A 27,404-nucleotide genomic window follows, 5' to 3' on the forward strand; every position below is an offset into this window, starting at 1 on the left:
TTGATCAATTACAATAGTATTTCGCCAGTCACTGAACCTTTCAAATTCATTATCCTAACAAAATGTGAGAAATTTTTAGGAGCAAACAGTTTACAAACAAAACAAAAAAACTGATTCCGTTGATGGTGAATACAATAACCACTCTCTCTTGTATTCCTCACCATTGGCTTTTGTCCCAACAAAACATTTCTACGAACAGTATCTTACTGGTTTGCCAATAAGACTTGTCAAATGGCCCATTGTGGTGTTGACAGTCACTGGGTCCACAAGCAGTCCAATACGAAACGTCATCAGCAGAGAAATCAAGCCACAACCCTGGATCTTTTGCTATATTTACTTCATCTTTTGCAGACTGAATCATTTCACCACCATCACCATGGCCCACTAAACTTTCATTTTCAGCAATTATTTCAACCTCAGAATGTTTTGTAAAGCAACTTGCATCAACATTTGCAGTAGAGATATCAAGAGAATTTACAGACAAAGTGAAGTCAGTAGTGAGACATGTGCAAGATAAACCTGCTTGTGACACCTTGATGATTCCAATGTCATCATATTTTTGATTTAGAAGTGATCAAAGTGGTACTTGTGTCCACTTCTGATGACGGAGATTGGCTCTGATCAGGAATTGGTATATAATGTTTTGGAACTTGTGTGAAGAAATCAGTCAGCTTTGCAGTCTTGGAATCTAAATCCAAAGTCTCCTCTTGTTTCTTTTTTGATAGTTTTCGCTTTTGTGCACCATTTAACTGAACACGTTTCATCTTGGTTCTTGGGATCTGTTAAATACAGAAATTAAAAGATTATTTTGTTGAATATTAGGTGGCAATCAACACAGTTACACATATCACAGGCAAAATCATACGAATGATTTAATTTTCGGCTTACAGCTGAATCTTGGGCTTTCGTGTTTTAATTAACTCTTATTTTACCGGAGTCGCACTTCTGCGACAGCTACGCCTTTTACCGGAGCGCGTTTCTGACACAACCACGTGATTTGTTTTATATTTGCTTCTGGAGCATTTTATAAGACATAATTTATTAAAACAAGACCTACAACAGACAGGAAAATAAAAAATAAAACGGTTACTTAATTATAAAAAATTACCTCATTTGACGCAATAGTAGTGCCAGAAAGCGTCGTGAGCGATAATACGGTGTAAACGTCATGCACGTGTCAGAGTTTTATTAGGCCTTTTACACGTCAGTATTTATTGAAACAAAGTAGGTAATAGTAAGAAAAGATAAAAGCAATGAAAAACTAATTAAAAGTTCATTTAAATTATATTCGTCATCTAACTAAAGCAGAAATTCTGTGGTTTCCCTAAGCACTTGTTTATTTTGCTTAATGGTTAACCCAGTCCTGGTGCACAGTTAATATAGCGTGTTTACGTGTAGCGCTAATTTTTAACGAAATGAATTTACTTGATTGTCATTTAATCTGGCCAAAATTAGTATTACAGTTTAATGTTTAAAATATATAAGTAAAAAGACTTAGCTGATTGAAAATGTGAGACTATAGTTTTCGAGCAAAGCGCCGCGAAGATAACACATAATGGCAGCGATTGCTCTTAGTTCATGACAAGCGGAACCGGAAATATAATACATTTGGAGCATGCGCGAGTGAAGAGAAAACGGTAACTAGTAAGCAGATCGATAGAGCCATTGGTATTAGTCTTTCATAGAGAGATGTTTTAAAAATTCTTTAGCTGTTATGTAACAAAATAACTGGAATAACAGTTATGGAAGAAATGTATAGGAACTTTGGAGCTTGATAAATAAAGTTTCTTACACGGAAGGAGTGATCAATGCAGTTAACTTGCAAACTCCATGTAAGGAATTGAAGACTGTTTGTGTGTTAAGGTAATGTATGTGTGAATCACAATTTAAAAGACGTGCTGAGGGAAATACTTAACCTTCAAGTAGCTGAAAAGAATTAAGGTTGATTCAATCAATTTTAAACTTCTGTAAAACACACACAGACAACAAAAAATAATAAAATAAAATAATTAAAAAAAAAAAAGGAAAGAGGCCAAAAGGTTTGTATATATGAACAGTGCATTGGTGTCTTAGTTTCTCAAATCTTATAATAATAATAATAATAATAATAATAATAATAATAATAATAATAATAATAATCTGCTTATGCCTTTTATTTCTGTATAAGAAATAGGCGAGACTGTTTAACCCTGTCTAACTTTTTTTGGGTACCGAGGAGACAATGCAGTTTCCATCAGCAGCCAGCCAGAGATAACTGGACCAAGATTTTAACAAATTGTAAATGGCATCTGGTGAAGAGACGGCAGATAGTGCCGCTATCTCACGATCCTAACCCTAACACAATATCTTTATTTCTGGAATAGTGTGGATTCTAGGGTCGATTTCATTGAATTTATGGGAGAAAAAACCCGCTTGGTCATGCCCGAGATCGACTTCCTCGGTGGAAGCAAGTGTTAGAAAACGTTCGTCTAGTCGTTGACTAGATTCAAACTGGGAATGGCTTTCTTCCAGTGGCACAATTATGAGTGCAAACCATACTTCCACAGGAAGAACACACAGATGCCTGTTCTTAAGTATTAAAATGAAAAATAATTACTTTTATTTTATTATTTTATTTTATTTTATCCTGTACACCCCTTGAGGGCACATGTCAGGAATTTGAGGATGATGATGATGATGAACAGATGTAAGCTTTTGGACAAATGTAAAAAAATAAAATGAATAAATAAATCTGGTATTAGATAAAGTGGTATTAAATTGTTAAGTCTAATTTTAATGGTATTTTTGAGGTCTGTTGCCTACTTAATTATGTAAGACTGTTGCAAACTGTATGCAGAACTTCATAACTGGTTTGGTTGGCAGACTAATAGTGTCTCTGCTATTCATTCAACAGGCGGTGAGTTCGAATCCTACTGTGACATGGATGTTTGTGAAAGTGTTTGCTTATGGGATTCCTGAAGTGGCTTGAAAAATGCTCCATTAGGTTTCGAAAGCAACGTTAATACATTAACTAATCCTTAACAAAGTTTACAACCTTTTGTAAGTGGAATTTACATTAAAATAAAATATGTAAAGTTCGAAATAATGTTTGCTTTGTAAAAAAATTTCAAATTATGATTTAAAGAAATAAAAAAAAATTAATAATAAAATAGGAGCATATGTAGATTAGTGGAAGTGGCGTTTGCACCCCATGGCGCTTGACCACCGAAAGGAAGACCTAGGCTCAAATCTAGTCACTGACTGACTAGAGGAGCATTTTCTAAGTCTTTCTTTGAGTGATTCCGGAGTTATTCAATCTTTAGCACAGGGAAGTGTGTTTTTCTCTCAGAAACTCGGGTTTTTAGTCCCGTAAACTGAAGAAAATGACTGTAGAACGCCCACATCTCAGACAATAAATATATAGTGTTAGGATTAGGGACCACGAGATGGCAGCACTTGTCAGCCACCTCTTCACCGGACTGGATATTGTTAGTGATGGTCTTGGGCCAGTTATCTCTAACTGGTCTTCAGTGGAGATTTGACTGAAACCCCCTCAGTCACCAAAAAATTAAGATAGGGCTAAAACGGTCTCAGTACTCCCTGTAAGGGAATCAATCTCGAACTGCTTGAAATGTAATTAACGCTAGGTTTGATGGACAATGTGCTTGGGAGTACGCAACGTGGAACGGTTGAGATTAATGGAGAAGGAATTAAGGCTATAACACTAAATGGACTATGCCTACTGTCTGTTCATTTCAGGATCTCCAGACAGATTCTTGTTTCTCTAGATGAAAAACCTGAGTTTTCGGGGGGGAGGGGGGAAGTACTCGTTAATATGAAATCAAATACCTCACCGTTTGAACGTCTGAAAGCCGTTATCAAGGTTCTTCGTGTTCCAGGCAGGGTTTGAATCCTGGTCTGTCTTCAAACGAGGAGCTCAATGCTGCGTACTTTGATGAAGCTAGTGTGCTTGTATATTTAATTATGCCCATTACTATGACAAAGAAATACTGGAAGGAACTTTGTGATGTGAATAGCGACATTATTTAATATATATATATATATATATATATATATATATATATATATATATATATATATATATATATATATATATATATATATATATATATATATTAATGAAAATGATACAACTAGTTTCAGCCTTTTACAGCCTTCTTCAGGTATCCGCTAAGGGTAGAACACAGTAATAAAAATTGAAGTTATGAAAAACAGAGAATTACAGGCAAAAAATGCAATGCATAACTGACACAAAAACGTTGTACTTTTCAAGTCGTTCTATCTAACGCGCTATTGTTTGTTGCATGCGTGCTTGCTGAACGCCAGTATTGCATTATATATTATATAATATATAATGGATAGCGCAGATGCATCACACGTATCTGCCCTATCCAGTCATGTTCTTTTCTCAAATAATCCTCATGATGATCTACAAAGTCACTCAGTTTGCTGGGATTAATCCAAAAACATTTTCTATTGCAGTGATGAGTTTGAAAGGAAAATCGTGGAGTCCAGCGAAATCCTCCTTAATCATTTGAACAGCAATTTGAGTTACAACATCCCTGATAGCCATGCTGCAGTTGTTCAATACTGGCGTTCACGAGAACCTGCAAGCACGCATGCAACAAACAATAGCGCTTTAGATAGGAAACGAACAATACAACGTTTTTGTGTCACTTATGTATTGCATTTTTTGCCTGTAATTCTCAGTTTTTTGTAACTTCAATTTTTATTATTGTGTTCTACCTTTAGTGGATACCTGATGAAGTCTGTAAAAGGCTGAAACTACTTGTATCATTTTCATTAAAACTTCATATTTTATCTCGGTTTAAAGTCATTAAATAAATATTTATTCTTTAAAAAAAAAAAAAAAAAAAATCTATATATATATATATATATATATATATATATATATATATATATATATATATATATATATATATATATATATAGTCCTTATAAGGACTGGCTTAAAGGGGCGAACAGTGTAGGGATAAGGTTATTGAGCTATTATTAAAGCTCTGATCATGGCAGGAGGGTAACAGCAACAACCGAGCCTCAGTTAGAGCTTCATTAGCTACAGCATTGTATCCATTACCCTCCAAGGGTATTGGATTGAATGAATCAATCACCGCATCTCACGGTCGATTGATTACATTTCATATATAATAATAATAATTTGTGAGTTCAACAAATCTTCATCATCGGCCTGTAGAGTAAGATAGGCTGAGAGTCAGCAGATAGTAGGAGAGGAAATAAAGATAGAGTGCATAGTGGTAGGGTAGGTTAAAGAGGCCTCAGTTGACCTGTTTTAGCTGTTTGCCCCCCAGGGGCGTTTCTAAAACGGTCGTTGATTTTTCACTTTACAAAAAAAAGGAAAAATCCTAAAAAGGAAACATGTAACAAAACAAACAAAAAAAAAGTACAGAGAAAAGCAAAAATTGAAAGGTAAACTTAGAGGTGGAGGAAGGATCTGGCCCGAGTGATGCAGCTCACAAGGAACTGCACCGCCTCGCTGTAAGCCTTCGCCGCTCGGGTTCTCAGGTCCTCCCCCACCTGTGATAGCTGAAACCGGTGAAGCTATGTACAGAAACCCCACAAGGTGGTTACTGTGTCTTTCTTTTGTTGTGGGCAGTTATTATTCTTTTGGCCACCTCACTTCCCTTGGCCATGTCTAGTTTGCAGAGAGCTATGAAGAACGCCGAAGCTGCCTCCTCGTCTGAATCCTTGGCTACCTCTACTTGCTCAGGGGTGATTTTGCTGATGTCATCAACGAAAATATCACCCCATTTTGCACTGACGATGTCAGATCCATGTTCTCCTGTGAGGAGGAGTTCAGGTTCTCCTATTTTTTTTATCGCTTCTTTGAATTTTTCCGCCATCCCTGGGATACCTCTGATGAGATGGCTGAGAGTCTCCCCTGCTTTCTCGTGAGGGACTTCTGGGTGGGCGGTCTCAGATACTTTTGCTGTTTTGGGCGTTACCAACTCTTCTTCCTGTGGGCTTAATGGCCGTTTGGAGGTGTTAATGTTCACCTCCATCTTTCCTTCTTCTGTATCTATTTCATCTGTATTAGTATCTATATTGGTATTGATGGTTTCAATAGCCACTGTTTCTTCTTGTTGGATTTTACTGCTTGTGGAAGTTTTTTTCCCCTTTCGGTTTTTCTTAGAAGTGGAGGTATGGATTTCTGTTATATCAGGAGCAGCCTCGAAAGGAGGAGAAGCTTCCTGTGGTGTGTCATTTCCATTGCTTGGTGGAGTTGCTGGCGTGATTGCACCACCCATCCTCTCAGCAAAGGTTCTGGATGGGCATGTGTCCACTTTGTGGTCAATTACCCCACATTTCAGGCAAGCTGACTCACAGTTGTCTTGGTTGTGGCCTGCTTTGAGGCAGTTTTTACATTTCACTCTAGGACAGTCTGCCCCAAGGTGAGTGAAAGCACCACATCTAAAACATTGTTTTTTAACACCAGGGTAATTTATCATTACTCTGGCGGATCCAATAAAAATGAAGTTGGGAACGGGCGTTTTCATCTCGAGGGAGATGTGGACTTCACCCGACTTCCATTTGGGGTTTTCTGCGTCATTTAGGACTTCCACCTTGTGTATAACGCCGAATTTCCCGAATATTTCGTGGATGATCTTTACATCCGTTTCAATATATTCTAAAGGGAATCTGGGGATTCTAAGTAATTTGGTAATACTCCCTACCAAAAATGGAATGATTGTTTTTCCATTACATTCGAATCCTGCAAGTAGTTTGTCTCTTGTTTGCTCACTCCTTACTACTACTTGGAAGCGGCCACCACCAAAGGGAGTAAACCCAAAAATCTGCTCAGCACCGACGCTTTCGATGAGGGCTTTGGCCAAACATCGAGGTCGTACATCAGCTTTCACTTCGATTCCAAGGGTCCGCGTACGCGGCAAAGCCATGCTGGTGAGGCCTAAGCTATTCCCACCACCTAGTGTGTTATTGTTGCCCCAGTCTGGGGTTTATTCTGTATCTGCTGCTGTAGTTTATTATCAAGTGTCTCTATGAGACGCTTTGCCGATAATAACTGAGCTAACATATACTATAATTTGCGCTTAGCTAAACAATTTGCTAATCACTTATGGGGAAAGTTCACAAAAATGAACTACACACTTGATCTTAGCCAAAAAAAAAGGCCGAGAAGCGATACAAAAGTATCATAGTAGTCCTCCAGATAAATATATATATATATATATATATATATATATATATACATATATATATATATATATATATATATATATATATATACATACATATATATATATATATATATATATATATATATATATATATATATATATATATATATACACATGATATGAAATGTAATATATACATACATATATATATATATATATATATATATATATATATATATATATATATATATACATGATATGAAATGTAATATATATGAAATGTATGTATATATATATATATATATATATATATATATGAAATGTATGTATATATATATATATATATATATATATATATATACATGATATGAAATGTAATATATATGAAATGTATGTATATATATATATATATATATACATATATATATATATATATATACATGATATGAAATGTAATATAATATATATATATATATATATATATGAAATCTAATATATTATCTATACTTATCAACGTTACCTATACAGATTGCTACAAGGTGTTTTAATTTTTAATAAGAATCTCTGGAAGAGATAGAGATGTAAATAAATTTTTAACTTGAGGATACTGTATATTAGGGTTAACAAGTAATTTATAATCTTGATTATTTTACTTCTAATCTCAAGTAAGCAAACAGTTAAGTTTGCGCCTGGAACGTAGTTCAAGTCTAAAGATGGTACAACCCCAGGGCAACTGGTGATGTAATGATTAATGTTGTAATTGATGTTGTAATGTTTACAATGAGTAATATATATATATATAGTAAGCTCAGCAGTAAATGGTTAACACGAATAAGCTTTCATGAAATGCTTTGCCTAATTTTCTCCTGTTTCAGCTGTGGGATATTCGAGAAAATAAATGCGAACAGGTGTTTTGGGGTCATGAATCAGATGTTAACTCAGTATTTGTAAGTATACTTCTCATTTTATGTCGTTTTTTTTTTTTAAGTAAAAAATGCAAAATTCTAAGAGTGAGTATTATTATTATTAATATGCATGTTCTTTGATTCTTCTTTTTCCCATTATCTTTCTCAGTTCCACAAATCTGGTTTCTATTTTGGATCGGGTTCAGATGACAAAACTGCGCGCCTTTTTGACATCCGTGCAGACCAGCAAATTGGCATTTATAAGTCGCCCACTCCAAATAGTGGCTTCACTTCGTGTGCCCTTTCTGTCAGTGGCCGATTAATCCTGTGTGGCTCTGACGACTTCTCCATCCACGTGTGGGATGTGTTGAAAGCGGCATATAACGGTAAGCAAGTTAGCAAAAGCCTGTTTTAATGAATTGATTCCCATATTTCCAAAATTTAATGAATTGCTTCCCATTTTGCAAAATTTTTCTGTCACATGAACGAACCTAGTTAATTAATGTAAGGAGTATAATCTCACCATGCAATGTCACGATACTAAAGTCCTTATAGTCCTTATAAGGACTGGCTTAAAGGGGCGAAGTAAGAATGCTTTTCATATTCCCCGTTATCTGTAGAGGACAGTGTAGGGATAAAGTGTTATTAAGCAATTAAAGCTCTGATCATGGCAGGAGGGTAACAGCAATAGCCGAGCCTCAGTTAGAACTTCATTGGCTACAACATTGCCATCCATTACCCTCCAAGGGTATTGGATTGAATGAATCGGCATCCGCCTCACGATACTAAACTGTTAATCATAAATTATTTGTAATATTAATATGTAGAATATTTAAAGGCGTATCAACCATTTTTAAATTTTTGAAAGCAATTCAGAAAATTAATGCTAATAATTTATAAAATTTAAAGCTAAATTTAAAATATGAAATAAAATATAGACAAAATTATTTTCGTAAAAAATGAGAAATCACATCTATAAAAAATAATGTATAAAAACCTTTTTAAATTAATTATATTTAAAATATTAAATCGTGTTTGTCTAATACCGTTTTGTGGGAGGAATCAATCGACCGTGAGATGCGGTGACTGATTCATTCAATCCAATACCCTTGGAGGGTAATGGATGGCAATGCTGTAGCCAATGAAGCTCTAACTGAGGCTCGGCTGTTGCTGTTACCCTCCTGCCATGATCAGAGCTTTAATTGCTCAATAACACCTTATCCCTACACTGTCCTCTACAGATAACGGGGAAGATGAAAAGCATTCTTGCTTCGCCCCTTTAAGCCAGTCCTTATAAGGACTAATAAGGACCGTTTTGTGTTTTTTTTTTTTGTATTAATAAAGTGCCAGTCATTGGAATTTAATTCGATACATCTTTTTAGATATCCCAACAAGGATTCATATGCGAGGTATTTTATTTATTTTTAGCTTCTTTTAACAGCTCGTCTGTGGCCTGAGCCATAAACAAAATATTATCGTATACGGCACATGACGAAGCCGAAATTTTCTGCAGAGCACCGAAATGAAATATAAATTATAAAAAAAAAAATCTGAAAAATCTTCAAATGACGGTGAGTTAGCTGCTCTCACACGCCGTTAACTGTTTATTTTATTTTTATTTATTTATTTTGCTCCCCACAACTCGTGGTTTTTCCTCATGCAAAACATACAAATCAGCCAAAGAACACATACACGCACTGATGAGCAATTAATATAATGAAATGCGTACCGGATGGTTTAATGCAGTCGATAGAGTGTGTACTATAGAGCGAACTATATCTTATAACAATAGAGGAATCATAAAATAATAAAAACATAAATTAAAGATGAGAACGAAACAAAGTTTGCACATGAAGTAACTTCACGACTGGGCTACTTGTATATAGAAACCAATGACTTCACATCAATTGCCTCAGTATCCCATAATGCAATGCACATATCCTTATGGACATGCATAATGCTATGCATTATGGAAAGGGCCAGTACCCAGACCTTTATCCAAGCGTAAGCAAAAAATGCTTACACTTTATCTAAGTGCAAAATTTGTTTGCACTTCAATAACAGATGAAATTAATAATATAATTTCTTGGCATCTTTAATTTATAGCAAAATTAAATGAAAAAGCTTTAAAAATTTTTTTATTCCCTAATATTTTAGTAATAAGCTATAACACCTTTTAATTACTTTTATATGGAAATATGACTTGTGCATTATATAGATATTTGGCAAGCCGGGTGACATCCCGTGTGGTTGCCGGGATAAGAATAGCACCAATGTAGCTAATGCATGTCGTACGAGGCGACTAAAATTGGTACCCTTGGAGGGTAATGTATGGCAATGCTGTAGCCAATGAAGTTCTAACTGAGGCTCTGCTAATGCTGTTACCCTCTTGCCATGATCACAGATTTATAGCTGAATAACACCTTCTCCTTACACTGTCCTCTACATAGCTGAATAACACCTTCTCCTTACACTGTCCTCTACAGACAACGGGGAATATGAAAAGCAATATTGCTTCGCCCCTTTAAGCCAGTCCTTATAAGGATATAAGGATTTGGCAAGCCAGTTCTTATAAGGGCTATAAGGACTATAGCTTACATAACTTAAGTTTACAAGATATACATAAACCGATCCAGCAGCGATAGATAGATATATTATATATTATATACATATACATATACATAAACCGATCCAGCAGCGATAGAGATAGATATATTATATATATTATATATATATATACATATACATATACATAAACCAATCTAGCAGCGATATACATAAACCGATCCAGCAGCGATATATTATATATTATATATATATATATATATACATACATAAACCGATCCAGCAGCGATATATAAACCGATCCAGCAGCGATATATATTATATATATATATATATATATATATATATATATATATATATATATATATATATATATATATATATATATATATATACATAAACCGATCCAGCAGCGATATATATAAACCGATCCAGCAGGGATATTATATATATATATATATATATATATATATATATATATATATATATATATATATATATATATATATATATATATATACATACATACATAAACCGATCCAGCAGCGATAGATATATTATATATTATATATATATATACATATACATAAACCGATCTAGCGGCGATATACATAAACCGATCCAGCAGCGATATATTATAAATATATATATATATATACATACATAAACCGATCCAGCAGCGATATATTATATATATATATATATATATATATATAAACCGATCCAGCAGCGATATATATAAACCGATCCAGCAGGGATATTATATATATATATATATATATATATATATATATATATATATACATACATACATAAACCGATCCAGCAGCGATAGATATATTATATATTATATATATATACATATACATAAACCGATCTAGCAGCGATATACATAAACCGATCCAGCAGCGATATATTATAAATATATATATATATACATACATACATAAACCGATCCAGCAGCGATATATTATATATATATATATATATATATATACATAAACCGATCCAGCAGCGATATATATTATATATATATACATACATAAACCGATCCAGCAGCGATATATTATATATATATATATATATATATATATATATATATATATATATATATATATATATATATATATATATATATATATATATATATATATATATATATATATATATATACACATACATACATAAACCGATCCAGCAACGATAAGAGAAATGAGATCTGAGTTAAAGTATAATTTACCAAGGTTTATGTATATACAGGGTGTCCCAAAATTCACGCAAGAAGTAATTTTGATAGAAAACACAGGTTTTTAATGAAAAATTATAATTTCTTATTGATTCATAAAGTATACAGTATAGGGTTATGCATGGAATAGCTTATCGGGTAAATGGCCTCCACGGCTTTGCTGGCACATACGCACTCTTTTGTCGAAATTTTCCATGACCGTTTTGCATAAATGTGGCTGAATTTCGTTGATACATCGCTCAATTTCCTCCTTCAAGGCGTGGGTAGTCGTGGACCTGTTGGCATAAACCTTAGACTTCAAAAAACCCTAGAGAAAAAAGTCCAACGGCGTTAAGTCACATGATCTGGGCGGCCAATTCTGATCACCAAAACGGGAAATTACATGACCAGGAAATGACTCATGCAGTAATTGAATTGTTTCTCGGGCTGTATGGCATGTGGCACCGTCTTGTTGAAACCACATGTCGTCCACATCCATATCTTGCAATTTAGGCACAAAAAAGTGGATTATCATGTCGCGATAGCGAGCACCATTAACTGTTATTGCCTTACCAGCCGCATTTTCGAAGAAGACTGGACCGATGATGCCTCCAGCCCAAACTCCGCACCAAACAGTGACACGTTGTGGATGCATTTGTTTCTCAACAATCACTCGTGGATTTTCTGAACCCCAAATGCGACAATTTTGTGGATTAACGAAGCCATCAAGATGAAAATGAGCCTCATCGCTGAAGATTATTTTGTTCGAAAAATAAGCATCCACTTGTTGTTATTCCATAACCCATTCAACGAACTCTCTTCGCTCTGTGTGGTCATTTTAAATAACCGTGAACTGTCAGCTGTCACGCTATCTTTTTTTTTTCTCGTAGGCAACACTTTACCGCACAAATGGCGCTAAATTTAAATCTTGCGTGAATTTTGGGACACCCTGTATATAAACCGATCCAGCAGCGATAAAAGAAATGAGATCTGAGTTAAAGTATCATGCTTGTTCGATGTTTTTCCTGTAGCGTCAGCAACGTGCTCGTTCGGCAGAGCAGGTAAGACTTGTTTTCGTTAACACAATTTCTTCTCGCCCTCTCCTGCGCCCGGTAGCGATCAGAAGGGACAAGGCAGGTCTTGCCCCCAGATTAAAGCTTACGCCTTGACATGGATTTGCCTTTTGACGATCTAAAAGTTTTAAAGAACTTTTCAGGCATTTAGGCAACATACTAAACACAAAATGGCCGATAAAGTCGGAAAACACCATTGAAGTAGAGACAGAGGACCCCCAGCCATCTGAACTTCCTCCCTCTTCACATGACAAAGCCAGCAACAACTGAAGACATCTCTATTTCAAATACCAGTGGCTTTCAGGAGGTCAGAAGGAAGAAGACAAAGAAAAAGTCCCCCGCAGCAGATCCTGAAATAATACCTCAGACCTTGGAAACTGCAGCTCCAATGGACACATCAACACTATCTGATGAAAGAACAGAGACAGATACATTGACACAGCCCAAAGAGAGGATTCCGCCAGTAATCCGTCACTTGCAGAGATGATGAAGAACACTAACATCAAGTTCTCATTAGCTAAAAACACTAACGATGGAGTCCGCATACAGCCCGAAGGAGCAACGGACTACCACCAGCTCACCAGACTTTTGGATGAACAGAAAGTCCCATATCACACTTACCAACTTAAAAGTGAAAAAAACCTTAGGTAGTCATCAGAGGTCTGGCAGAAACCATAACAGCTAATGAAATAGCTACTGACCTCAGATCACAAGGCCTTGAACCAATTAAGAACCCGCGCAGACAAGCGCCCCCATGCCTCTGGTCTTAGTGGAGATCAGCAAAGACCACAGAGAAATTTACGACCTTAAGATAGTCTGCAGCTTAGTCATCAAGACCGAATCACTCAGAAGAAAGGCATCCGCCGGTCAATGTCATCGCTGCCAAAAATTTGGGCATGCACAAAAGTTATGTAAAGCAGATTACAAGTGCGGTGACAGCCATCCTTCACACACTTGCACAAAATCACGGTCTACACCTGCTAAATGTGCGATTTGTGGCGCCCCCCCATCCAGCCAATTATAAGGGCTGCTTAATTCACCCTTCTAACCTACAGAAGACAAGAGCGGCGTTTGCCCCGCCCATTCAGATTCAAGCCATGAAATCTACGCCGGAAATCAAAGTGCGGGGTGTTACAGCCGATAAAACATACGTATCTCCGCGAATTTTACCCGGAGCCTCGACAGCTTATAGCCAAACCTTTGAACTGATTCTTGCTGCCTCACTAGGATAAATGCTAACAGCCTTTAGCAAAACGAACCCCAGCCAAGCCGACACCAACAAATTCCTCAGGAATGACCAAGTCATCTTCTCCATGATCAACAAATGACATGCTCTCCTGCATCTCGATGCTGATATCCCAGATATTTCCATGATGCTCCGACACTACCACTACTTATTCACTTAAGCGGCTTTTCATCCCAAGCAACTCATTCAGGAGTTTTCTAAGCGCCCGAAAGCTGCTCTGCCTTTCGGCTCAGGCGCTTCCACACTGCCCTGAATAGGGTGAGCCAAGTGCTCGTTAATCTTTAATACAGATCTATTTCCTAGCGATGAAGGGATCAGAATCCATGGGATTGAAGTCCATCAAGCCACAGAAGTTATCACTTTATATATTAACCTTGATAACACAGCTGGTTTTGGCGGAATTCCCCGTGTGGTTGCCAGTATAAGAATAGCACCAATGTAGCTCGTGCATGTCGTACGAGGCGACTAAAATGGGTTCCCTTGGAGGGTAATGGATGGCAATGCTGTAGCCAATGAAGTTCTAACTGAGGCTGGCTATTGCTGTTACCCTCTTGCCATGATCAGAGCTTTATAGCTCAATAACATCTTATCCTTATATTGTCCTCTACAGACAACGGGGAATATGAAAAGCATTCTTGCTTCGCCCCTTTAAGCCAGTCCTTATAAGGACTGGTTTTGGCTCCCATTCATGACAATTATTAATTTTGATTCCTAGGCTTGCTTGCTTCTTGGGGAGTTCGTTTTACGTGATGTTTACTCTTTTATTTTTCATATCAGTTATTATCACGCGACACCAACAAGGCAGACCAAAGACTCTGTGAGAGGCCACCCCATCTGTAGTCCATATTTTTAGTCTCTTAATAAAATTCGTAATAAATCGCATTAGTATTGTTATCTAAAATGCATGTTTTTTTTTTTTTTTTTTTTCATTTGACTCATTCACCGCCATCTACTGTCAACTGATATTTTTATCTGAAAATTTTCTCGTAAAAGAATATTTCTTTTTCTAATCTAAAAATAAGTATTTTATAATTCTTGCCAAAATTATATATTATAAATGATTTTCCTTTATTTTTTTATAATTGCACAATCTAAGAAGAGTCTTTATTATTTTTTTCAGGCAAAATTACAGGTCATGAAAACAGAATAACTTCTCTCAGCATGCCCATTAATGGAATGGCAATCGTCACAAGTTCATGGGACACCAGCGTTCGTGTTTGGAACTAAGCTTCCTTATTATTATCGCCTGAAACTAATTTTCCAACTGTGAACCATGCAGATAGATGCTATGGAGTTACATTTAGCGCTTCGCATAACTATGCATTATTAATAATATTCCAGCAGGTAGCGCTCGCTTCAGCTGCATTTTTGTAGCTTCTACCGATAATTCAAAATAAACCAGTGAACAAGAGCATCCCAGAATTCATCATAAGAAGTTCAAATAAAAACGTTAATAACCTCCATACCATCTGTAGGTCCATGTTTTTAGTCTCTTAATAAAATTCGTAATAAATCGCATTAGTATTGTTATCTAAAATGCATGTTTTTTTTTTTTCATTTGACTCAAATCGACGCATGCGTTTTAGTTCTGTCTGTAATTTTGTAGATCCAGACATAATCACAGTCGATCTCGCGCTTTGTAAAAGCTGTTATTTATTTATGATCGCCATTATCTGTATGTAGTCGGTTTTCCGAGTATATGACGTCACAGCATTTCAAAACAATCATAAACGTGTGTAAAAATCTGTTGAGATTAGAGAAAAATTACGGAATCTAGTAACAAAAAATAAACAAATAAAATAATAAATACATAAATATTTATAAATAAAATAATAAATAAATAAATATTTATAAATAAATAGATTAAAATTTATAAATAAATAAAATATTAAATAAAATGATAAATAAATAAAATAAAATAAATAACACCCCTACATCGCCACTTGTGTCGATGTAGGGGGGGGGGGGGGGCTTTCTCTAATTTCTCTCTTATTCCATATAAATTTATTCAGCTGACTACCCACTATACCAGCTTTCCTTATTCTGTTGTCTATTTCCAGATTTAATTTACCATCTTCACTAAAAATTGTGCCTAAATAGCTGAAATAGTTTACTTGTTGTATACGTTCTACATAGAGAATGCAGTTGAAGTTTTTTGTGTTCCTGCCTATTTTCATAGTTTTGTCGTTTTATTGCTACCCCCTCATTCTCTCTGTCAGGTTTTTAGAACTGTTATTCGATTTAGCTCTGGAGACTTCTGGGTGTGTTTAGGACAAGAACAACATCATCGGCATAAATCAAAGAAGCTTGAAGTGACCAATTCTAATATCAGACCTAACACCACCTTTCTTTATAACGAAGATTTTATAACATGAAGGTTATTTCGGGATTATTAATGCAAACAAAATTATTACTATTAACATTTAGATTCAGAGACTGTGTGGCTGAGTGCATGTGGCGTTTGCACACCACGGCGCTTGACCGCACGAAGAAGACTTTGTTTCGAATCTAGTCATCGACTAGAGGAAATTTTTCTAAGCCTTTTCTCGACTGGTTCCCGAGCAAGTCGATCTCTGACACGGCAAGCGGGTTTTTTCTCCCCGAAACTCGGGTTTTTCGTCCCGTAAACTCAAGAAAATCGACCATAGAACCCACGTTATTTCAGACATTAAATATATTGTGTTAGGGTTACAGACCATGAGATGGCGGTACTTGTTGAGCCTCTCTTCACTGTGTGCCGCTTAATTAGTGATAGCCTTGGGCCAGCTATCTCTGATTGGCTACCAGTGGAGATTGAACTGCCCATTCAGTCTCCAAAAGTTAGATAGAGCTAAAAGTGCCTCGCCTTCTCCTTATACGACAATAAAAAGGCGTTAGCTGATTTTTTTTTGCCATTTAGATGCACGACAGCATGTTTTATACATTTAATGACTTCACTGCTACTTTCACTTAGAAATTCATACCAACTCGGTTTTATATGATTACTAGAAAGTTGCACTTTATATTGGAAACGGAAAAAGAGTTTTGTGAACATAACTCCTTTTCCGTGTAGAAACATTCCTGAAACAATGTATACGAAATTTCCATTGAAAAGACAAAAGAAATTTGGCAGATGCTTCTCTAAGGTCATTATGAAGAATTTCGGTGACTTCTTGCCAGCTTCTTTTTCGTGTACACTCCAGACGGTGCATTTGGATCCTTTTCACAAGAATCCCTTGGCCTCGATTTAGAATATCTCTGTCTGCTAAAAGGTTTAGCCATCTCTATAGGAATTACCATGTCCATTAGATCAGGATACAGAGTTACTGTTAACGGTGTAATTCCCGATCCTGAACTGGGACTAAGAAGATAAAACCTCTTCCCTGGAAAGTAATCAACAACATATTTTACTTCAAGAACAGTGTCTGGAAGATGATAAACACAACCCGGGGGGGGGGCTTTTGAGACCAAGAAATTGGAAACAATTGGGAGTTTTTCATCATAAAAGAGGGATTAGCTGGTGAAAAATGCTGGCATTAGCTTCCTAACCATGAAGTGCTAGGACAGACTGACCTTCTGTGCCCCACTCCTCTGCTGCGATGTCAACAAATCGGTGAGGAATCCACAATTCTCAAACTGGCCAAGAAGAAGATGAAGTGAAGATGAAGTACTTCAGATTTCTGTGGATCAGGAAAACTGCTCCTGAAATGCGAAATCCTTTTTGAAAATGACTAGAAATAATAATTAAATACAATACGTTTTCATGTCTTTTTTGATGATAATAATTATGGCAATATGTGCTGAAACCTAACCAATAGTTCATACACTGATTTTTTCTATTTTTCGTTTGTTAAAAGTAGTATTTCTTGTTACATTTCTCGATATAAAGATAACTGATTGGAGTGCAGAAACGTGCTCACAGATCAGGAGGAAGAATTCAAACTTCATGATTGCTGATAATTTACAAGCGCGTAGTTCACCCTTGTAGTTCAGTGGAAATGGCGCTTGCATCCTCTGCGCGAGGCTGATCCGAAGCTAGACTTCAGTTCAAGTCTAGTCGTCGACTCGGGTTTTCTCTCCTGGAAACTCTGGTATTTCTTTTCGTAATCTTGTAGTAGAGGTTCGGTGTAGTGGTTGAGACAGTTGTAGGTGTCCTCCCGCGATGAGTCTTCGGACTCCTTGGATGTGTCACGAATAATAATAATAATCTCAAGAAAATCTACCGTAGAACCCACACTATTTCAGACAAGAACATATCCTGCTAGGGTTAGGTACCAAGAGACGGCAGCACGTGTTTGCCATTTTCTTCATCGGTTTCCGCTCATAATTAGTGATAGTCACGGGCCAGCTCTCTCTTTGATTAGCATGGAGATTGAATTTCCCACTCAGCCTCCAGAAGTTAGCGTTAAAAGGCCTTATATAAGGGAATAAAATCCGTTAACTAGCTTGAAGATGGCCGAAGAATGCTAATTGCAAACCAGAGTGATATCACTGCAGCTACATTAAAGAAATAAGTGACATGCCATCAGGCAAGAAGAAACTGGAAAAATGTTATCCTTCACAGACAGTCAGGGAAAGGATATGAGATGACAGTCTTCAGAAGGAACGCTAAACCAATGTCAAAATTATACCTTACATGACCATCTTACAATGGTGGTTATGTAAGGTGGCCTTTGACAAAATTCCCTCTAATTCTGAGGAAATTTGACAAAATGTCAAGAAATATTCTTCTACTGCTCCATGAAAAGGTAGCTTTCCTCACGGAGAATGATGGTATTTACAAAGGAAATTAAAAATCACAGAAAAATTACAGAAATTATGGAGAAAAAAATCAAAGACCAGGGAAAATAATTTTTCTTTTCATTTGTTTAACAAAAATATAAAATTTCGGAAAAATTTCAAACCAATATGGTTATGTGGATATATTACGAAATACTAAATATTATCCACCAGGAAATCTAGACACAAGAATTAGGTGTTCTATCTAAATGTACGGTCCTGTCTCGATAATAAAATAGGAGAAATATGTCCGGGTTCCTGTAAGGTAGCTTATGGAATTTAATTTTACATCGCACTGCAGTTTTTCTGTCTTTGTCACCAGAAGGCTTTTCAAAAGTGGTGAATTTATTTTTGCAACCGCAGGAAATCAGAATGCAGTGAAATTCTAATCTCTTGAGTATTTTTCTGCAGTATTTGATTATTTTCAACAAATAATCTGATCCTGCACAAAACGGGAGATGCCACCGAATGCACACGTGTGATATGATGGATGATGGACTTTCTCTATTTTTGAAGATCGATCATTCGGTACACTGCACGTACACACACGTCACTTTTTTTTTGTTTGACGATCTTAGCTAAGATTTCATAAATAAAAACAAGAATCAAAAACATTTATATATCCTTTGTTCTGACCATCCAATGTTTATTAAAGAACCTTTGACCGGTATTATCCTTCTTTTGTGTTCATCAGTTCGCCTTTACTACTTCCTTCTTCATTTTAGTGGAGAATAAAAAAAAAACTACAGGATTGTATTCCGGTAAAAAAAAAGACAAAAAAAGTATCTTATTTCTCTAATTCTATTTTATTTCCAGCAATTCGGAAGACTTCATGCGACATGACAACAAACGCCCTCATCCACACCTCAAACCGCACGCAATTGTCCTTCTCGCATCTTCCTCCGACTCTCTACTAAACTGTGGAATCTGAGATTCACAGAAACTGTCCATTTGAATTTCCATCGTACCGCTCGATAGAGCACATTCTTCGCTCGCTCCCTACGAAACAAAATGTCGACGTCTTATTTCGAACGAAGCACCGAAGGAGTATTCTCTTATAGGATGAACGCTGTACGTGACGTCAGGATATACACCAATGTCGTTACTACGTAATCCATATCCACTGCTATTACTACTATTCCATCTATAATCTATCCATAATCTATCCTTAAATAATCAGTTACTATTATTACTATTCTATCACCTAATGCTGGGCTCTTCGCTTTACAAACAGCCTTCGCACACGCCAGCTTCGCACAGGGAATAAAGGCCATGGCACCTTACTACCTACGATTGTACGTATGCCAACACACCTGCCAACATCCACTCCACTCCTCTTAAGGTGCTGATCGGCTGAACTTTGCAACGCGTTTTGTCTTCTGTTGCCACATGGCTAAATGAGGTCTCTATTCTATAACTCATTCAGATTTCAATGCTCCTGTACTAATTGCTGTCCTCCCCGATCCTTCCCACAGGCTAAATGGCTAAGTATATCAGGGGAAAGCAAAGTGAGATTTAACATCACCACTCTCGCCCTGTTATAGTTATTTAAAATAAATGCCATCTAACAAAGATACTGCACACTAGCCGAATATTTATACCCTGTTTAGGGAAACAATAGGTGACGTCATAATGCTCATTACAGTTTAAAAAAATTTCCATTGTTGGTGTTTCCATAATATTTCTTATTGTTTGTCCATTTTGCATTGTTCCTTTCCACAGATACCCGTAGCTCCTTTTAATTGTTAATGTTTTCCATCCATATTTACTACGATTGCTAATTACGTTCACTTTGCTTCATTTAATTTTCTACATTTGGCGTAGCTACCTTGAATTGATATAATTTGACATCCATTGTGTGTCGTCAGTTGCCAAATGGTGACTTTTCAATAAGATTTCATCTGCGGGTGCCCCTGAACGTCTCTTACCAGAGTACGTATCCTCAACTATAAAATTTAAGGTGGCTGTTGATTGTATGGTCCTTTTTTTCCAGGACCTTCTTACATGCCTTTCGGAAGAATGGTCCAAAAATTCCCAATTATCGCTATCGTTCGCACGTGGAAAATATTTCCCGCAGGTCTGCAGCACGCATCCGAGAGAACGAAAATCGAACATCATATTAAGGTGTGCGCCATGAATATTTGTTTCTCACATTACGTGCATTGGCTTATTTCCAAGCGGTGTACGAATGGTTCAGAAATTAGACAACATTACTCACTGTTTATAGACCAAGATCTAAGAAGAAAGTAAGTTATATACGAGGGATGCCAGAAAGTAAGTTTCGTTTTTAAATGTTTTCACTTCGGCGCTGCCATCGCCATGGTGCGCATGCGTGCTGAGTTTGTTGATTCCTTAGCAAGTGTTGGTGCCATTTTCAGACATTCTTGGAGTGCGTACGCTTCTTGGTGTGTGTTTATAATATCTTAGAAAATCGAATGGACTGCAACGTAAAATATAATCGCCCGTAACGTGTGGAATTAGGCCAGTTACCCGTTTCTTGAATGCGAGGAACGTTAAAGCAGCTGAAATTCATCGGCAATTCCATCATTTCCCGTATAGTCCTGACCTCGAGCCAAGTACCTTTCACCTGTTCAAACATTATTATTATTATTATTATTATTATTATCTGACACCTCCAGGGAGTCCAAAGTGGGACAGTGTGCCAACAGCATCGAACGATTGGGCCCCTTCCAACTACTAACCGTGCTCAAAGTTACTTAACTGAGCCATTAGTAGCAGAGGCTCTACCAACATCTGAAATCTTTCCTTGGTGGCCTGCGGTTTCAAGACGACGAGGTCAAAGGTTCAGTCAATAAGTGGTTTGCGTCACAGGCCGCAACCTTCTACGACGAAGGTATACAACCATTGGTTCCCCGTTATGATAAGTGCCTGAAGAATGGCGGAAATTATGTAGAAAAGTAGTGAAAGATTTCTACTTTAATTTCCAATAAAGTTTTTTTTTTTTTTTTGTAAGTATATTTTTGTTTCTCTGACAACCCATCGGAACTTACTTTCTGGACGTCCCTCGTATATATAAAATATTGAGTCAAGCTTGATTGGCTTCGTCAGCCTTAAGTTAAACGGCCGGTTATATTCCACTAATTCGAGTCCTACCCAAGGGCCTACGAGTTGTGAAAATACCTTCGGAATATGAATGCTGTGCCATACAAACTGACTTTTTGCAACTGCTTAGTTTTTAATCCATCTAATATCACTTTCAGTGTTTTGGGGATGGCGTCGAAAGCACTTATTATTATGGGAACAACTTTCGTTTTCTTTTGCCAAATTCGTTCAATTTCGACATGCAACTCGTGATGCTTTGTAATTTTTTCAATTTCTTTTTCGTCAATCCGACTATCTTCTGGTACTGAAATTTCAATAAACCGAACACCCTTGTTTTCACATTTTTCAACCCCTGTGATATCGGGGGTATTACATTCCGACTTTTGTCAGCCCGGATTTTGAAATCCCAGAGTATTTTAGTTTTTTCGTTCTCAATCACTTTTTGTTCAACTTTTTGCTCCCAATCTTTAGATACTTTAAACCTGTACTTTTTACATAAATGCCAGCGAGTTTTCTTAGCGACATTAACGTGCTTTTTACTCTACTCAGTTTGTTCATGTTTGCTGCACCCATTTATAATGTGGTCTACCGTTTCTTCCTTCTCTTTGCGCAATCTGCATTTACCGTCTTCTTGAATTTTTTTGTATTTGTGCCTTCATAACGTTGGTTTTAATGGCCTGTTCGTGTGATGCAAAAATTACAGATTCTGTTTCTTTCTTTAGTGCTCCATTTCTCAACCATTGCCAGTTCAAGTTGGTGTCAGCGCTGTGCTCTATGCTATGAAAGTACTTTCCATGCAATGCCTTATTTTTCCATTTTTCAGTTCTTACTTTTACTTGGTTGGTCTTTTACTCCAATTCTGGTCTCCATGGGTTTAAATAAACCCTCTTTCCTTACCTCAATTATAAATTTTAACTTGTGCAGATAATCATTCAGATTTCGTTTCTTCTTCAACAAGTTGCTTCTCTTGTGATAATCCTCTGCCTCCTTTTTTGCACGATAGAAAGAGCCTACCAATGTCACTGCGAGCATTGAGGGAGGGCATGGTACACTGTCTTTAATTTTCGATTTTTTCGGTCTGAATTCTTCACCTGCAGCTGGGTCCATTCAACATTGTCTTCTGAATATCTCAAAACAGGTGTGGCCTAGGTGTTAATTGCCTTTATCAAATTTCAGGCATTAAGCATTGACTTCAGTTTTCTTAGACGCCTTATGTATTCTAGTCTAGTTTTTTCTTTGATCTTATTGTGCAGAATTTCTGATGCTTCTAAAATTCCCAAATATTTCTAGCTGTATTCGAATTTTAGGGAATTATATATATATATATATATGCACATGTGTATATAATACACGCAACTCCTTTCGAAGGAATTGGTATGATCGTATACAGCAGGGAAATAACTTTGAGAATGTGTCTCAACGGAGTTCTCTGAGGGAAAAACCAGAACGACAAGCTTGGATATTTCTTGTGATTCCAAATAATCCACCCTAAATAAAGTTATGGTTAAACATAATTCACGTTCATCGAATGTTGTACTCGAATATTGAATATTACAACCATATATCATCATACTAATTCGTTCTTTCACTTTTATTGTTAGGGTCTGAGTTTGACGAGGATTTCAGCATAGCGATAACCAAAATCACTTTCGTTTAAGATCTGAAAATTTGCTACTTCATTTAAGTCCAACATCCATCGATGAGGAAAAATTATTGGTTTTGACGCCTCATTCCTAAGCAGATGGCAGTCCGTGTAGTAAGTTTTACGTTCATAATTCAAAGAATCCGCTGTTATAGAGAAGATGCTTTAGAAATCATTGTATTAGTGCAGGATTGTAGGAACTCAAACGAAAAGGATTAAGATTCTTTTCTGAAAGAGAATTTCAATAGTTTAAATTACTTTTAACATTTACGCTGTTTTAGTGTTTAAGTGAAATGCTCAAGAGTTGAGTAAAAGATATTTTCGAAAGAGAAAGTAGAACGGCAAAAACACTTCAGTTTTATGTTCAGGAATGGTGGATGGATACATCTAATTTTTGCTTTAATTATTTTCTTCCCTACACGGAGTAAAATTCTCAGAGAAGTACATTCAGATTTTAGTTCAAATTGCACTGAATAAGGACACAGAATGAACGAAGATAAGAATTTTTTTTCTATCCGCACTATCTATGTTTCAAGGTACAATTCTTCTAGTCATGATGGATTAAACCGGGGTGGAAAGAAATGTTTTCCCACGAATGCAAGCTGAGCCAACCTCACGCGGAAGACAGTGACTGGATAAAATTCTTATTATTAAAAGAAATTCACGTGTCTATTTCATTAAGTGTAGTGTGACTGCCTTCGAGCTTCGTACAAGTTCGACTTGGGACTCCAAATCCATTTGTGTGCGAACACAAGGCTAAGTTAACGAAGTCAACTTGTTGGATACTTTTGTGAGGTCGAAAGCTCGTTCGCTGTATTATAAACATCGATGTGTTGTCACGCATAGTGCAGTAGATCATGGTAAGATTATCTGTTTATCATCTTAGTAATTTCCAGTAAACAGGTTTCTAAGAAGCCAAGTTACTTGTCTGTGACAGACTAGTGACAATAACTAACACCAATAGGGAGAATTCTGATGTCCCTACCACCCACAAAACGTTGTAAACCTACATGTCCTTGGCATCGTGGGTGCGATAAGAATTTTTTATTTCCAGTAATTCCCCTTTTCCGGGGAGGATAGGTTCCAAGACACCCCGCAGATAGTACCGAACCCTATATATGCCATGTTTTTTCCTATACATACATACGTATGATAAAGTTTAATTTATAAATTAGGCACAGTAAGAGATTAACAACAATAACTAATAATAACACAGAATAATTATAACAACTTCTGTAATAAAGTCTGAATGTGAATGGAATCTTAGCAACCTCAGCACAGGCTTTTTTTTTTTTTAGGCTTGTGTTTGGCATATTCGAATTGCCAGCATCACTACTCTTGCATTTTGGGACGTTATTAAGTAAAATAAGGGTTATATGAACACAAGCACTGCGATACCGCGACAGTCAATTTGATAACCGAGAACTACTCAAAACGGCGCGCAATTCCAGATATTCCTGATTTCCAAAATGATGCAATGGTATGTAGCTTTCTCCACCTTTGCAACGAGTTGCCCTGGTGTTGAACTACCTCTGGGATCAGCCGAATTGTCTATTATTAAACGAAAAAGCCACACGCCTTCATTTCGATGATCTAAAATTACATCGGCAAAGTGAATTTTAGATCCAACATTATTTCAAAGCCGAAAGTTTGAAGAAACTAAGAAAGTGTCGTAAGTTGACCTGAGATAGCATACGAGAATACAATCATCGACATCTCCGAGTTGCACTACCTACTTGACTTAATTAGCTAAAATCATTGCAACTATGAAGTTTTTCTTAATAATTCTTTTCTAATTCTATTTAAAAATAACTTCTTAATAAATGATGTGGTTCGATGTAGTTAGAGGATTGAGTGATGAAGACGGAGAGTTGTAAAGCAAGTGATCTCCCTCGAAGAGTCTGGGACTCCCTAGAAATGTCAAGTAATAATAGTAATAATTGTAATAATAGTAATATTAATTCTTATTATGAAAAATACAATCCATTTTGAAACGATTTAAGATGAAATTTTTGAAAATTTGCTATCATTCCTTAATTTAACTAACACACCATTTAATTCTTCACATAGATTTTCTTTAAAATTACTCGCATTGTTTGTTTTAAAATCACCCCAGAACCATTGAGAAAGAAATCATCTTCTGGGCAGTGCCACCGATGCCAAAAATTTGGCCATGCCCAGAAGCTATGCAAAGCTCAGTCCAAATGCCTAAAATGTGGCGAGAATCACCCCACAAACACCTGCGCCAAGCCAAAATCCACCCCGGCTAAGTGCACTAATTGTGGGGGTCCTCACCCTGCTAATTATAGAGGGTGTATACATCACCCCAAAAACAGATGGAATGATACAAGTCATCAATCTACCTCGTCATCTAGTGCGAGAGTTCCTGAAGCTCAGGCTAGTCAGTTCTCCAAGAGTGAATACATGACAACAGGTGCTCGCCCATCATTAACTGAGCCCCTTAAGAAAACGAATCTTCAACATCAAGTAAGAACATATGCTGATGTGGCCCGCTCCAATCAGATAGTACAAACCCAGAACCGGAATAATCCACACTCAAATCTATCAGCTGTTATCACCTCTTCTCTTGCAAACATGCTGCAGGATTTCAGCAACTCAAATCCATCCTTAAGTGTCACAGAAAGATTCCTACAGCAAACTCATTCCATATTATCGGCACTCTCTGATGCATAGGAAAAAAATCGTCCCAAACTCTCTTAGGATTATCGGTTGGAATGCCAACGGTATAAAAAACAAACTGTTAGAAATCCAGGAATTTAATAATAGATACAACCCAGATATACTGCTAATTAATGAAACTCACCTGAGGCCTACTGACACCCTGAAAATCAGAGGGTATCAGATTTACAGAAGCGACAGGCTTGGGTATAGAGGTGGAGGTACAGCCACCCTTATCAAAAACTATATCAATCATCACTCAATAACCAACCCTACTACCACCAACCTCGAAATCACAGGAATCAATGTTCTCACAAACTCAATTGAAAACCTCAAAATTTTTTCTGCATACAACCCTCCATTAAAGACATTATTGACCTCAGATCTGGATGCCATCCTTGGAGTAAAAGGACCGGTCATCATTGCTGGAGACCTCAATGCAAAGCATCCTGCTTGGAACAGTAAATCTACCAACAAAAATGGTCGCATCCTTTCTAGCTACACAGGATTAAACCATGCTGTTGTGGCCGGACCTACCGAACCAACTCATCTCAGTACATCTGGCACTGCTGATATCCTGGATATAGCCATCCTGCAAGACATTAAACGACAGTACAGCCTTACATCACTAAACGAGCTGTCGTCGGATCACAACCCAATTCTACTGCAATTGGGAGAACAAGAATGCCTGTCTCCTGCTTCTCATTCAGGCATATCGTGGGAGAGATTGTCTAAAGCACTTCGAGATCAAATAGGACCCGTCCCTCACATATGCACACCAGAAGATGTGGAATCTGCAGTGACTAGCCTCACCCAACAGATTAAGTCCGCTATAATGGTTGCATCCTACCAGAAACCTGTTCCCAAGCCTGATCGTTTGCCTGAGGACATTACGGACCTAATCAGAGAGAAGAGCAGAGCTAGGAAGAGATTTCATAACACTCGCGCACCTCAGGATAAGACAGTGCTTAACAGATTGAATGGAGCAGTAAGAGATGTACTTAAAACACATAGAAACGAAGTTTGGGATAAAAAGTTAGCCTCTATCTCACCTATTGATCACTCTATCTGGG

General features: G+C 36.8%; 1 protein-coding gene across 1 annotated transcript in view; it reads left to right on the top strand.

The window, feature by feature from the left end:
• The window catches only part of Gbeta76C (guanine nucleotide-binding protein subunit beta-2), an 81,861-nt gene extending 66,179 nt beyond the window's left edge, over positions 1-15,682 (top strand). The window contains exons 7-9 of the mRNA XM_090392184.1: positions 8,051-8,122; positions 8,250-8,466; positions 15,310-15,682. Coding sequence (XP_090248310.1) covers positions 8,051-8,122; positions 8,250-8,466; positions 15,310-15,416 — 396 coding nt within the window. The 3' untranslated portion in view covers positions 15,417-15,682. The remainder of the gene's footprint in view (positions 1-8,050; positions 8,123-8,249; positions 8,467-15,309) is intronic.
• Positions 15,683-27,404: the final 11,722 nt, after the last annotated feature.

This window comes from Typopeltis vanoorti, chromosome 4 (assembly GCF_054136105.1).
Source record: "Typopeltis vanoorti isolate ZY-2024b chromosome 4, IOZ_Tvanoo_1.0, whole genome shotgun sequence".
Classification (NCBI taxonomy): domain Eukaryota; kingdom Metazoa; phylum Arthropoda; class Arachnida; order Uropygi; family Thelyphonidae; genus Typopeltis; species Typopeltis vanoorti.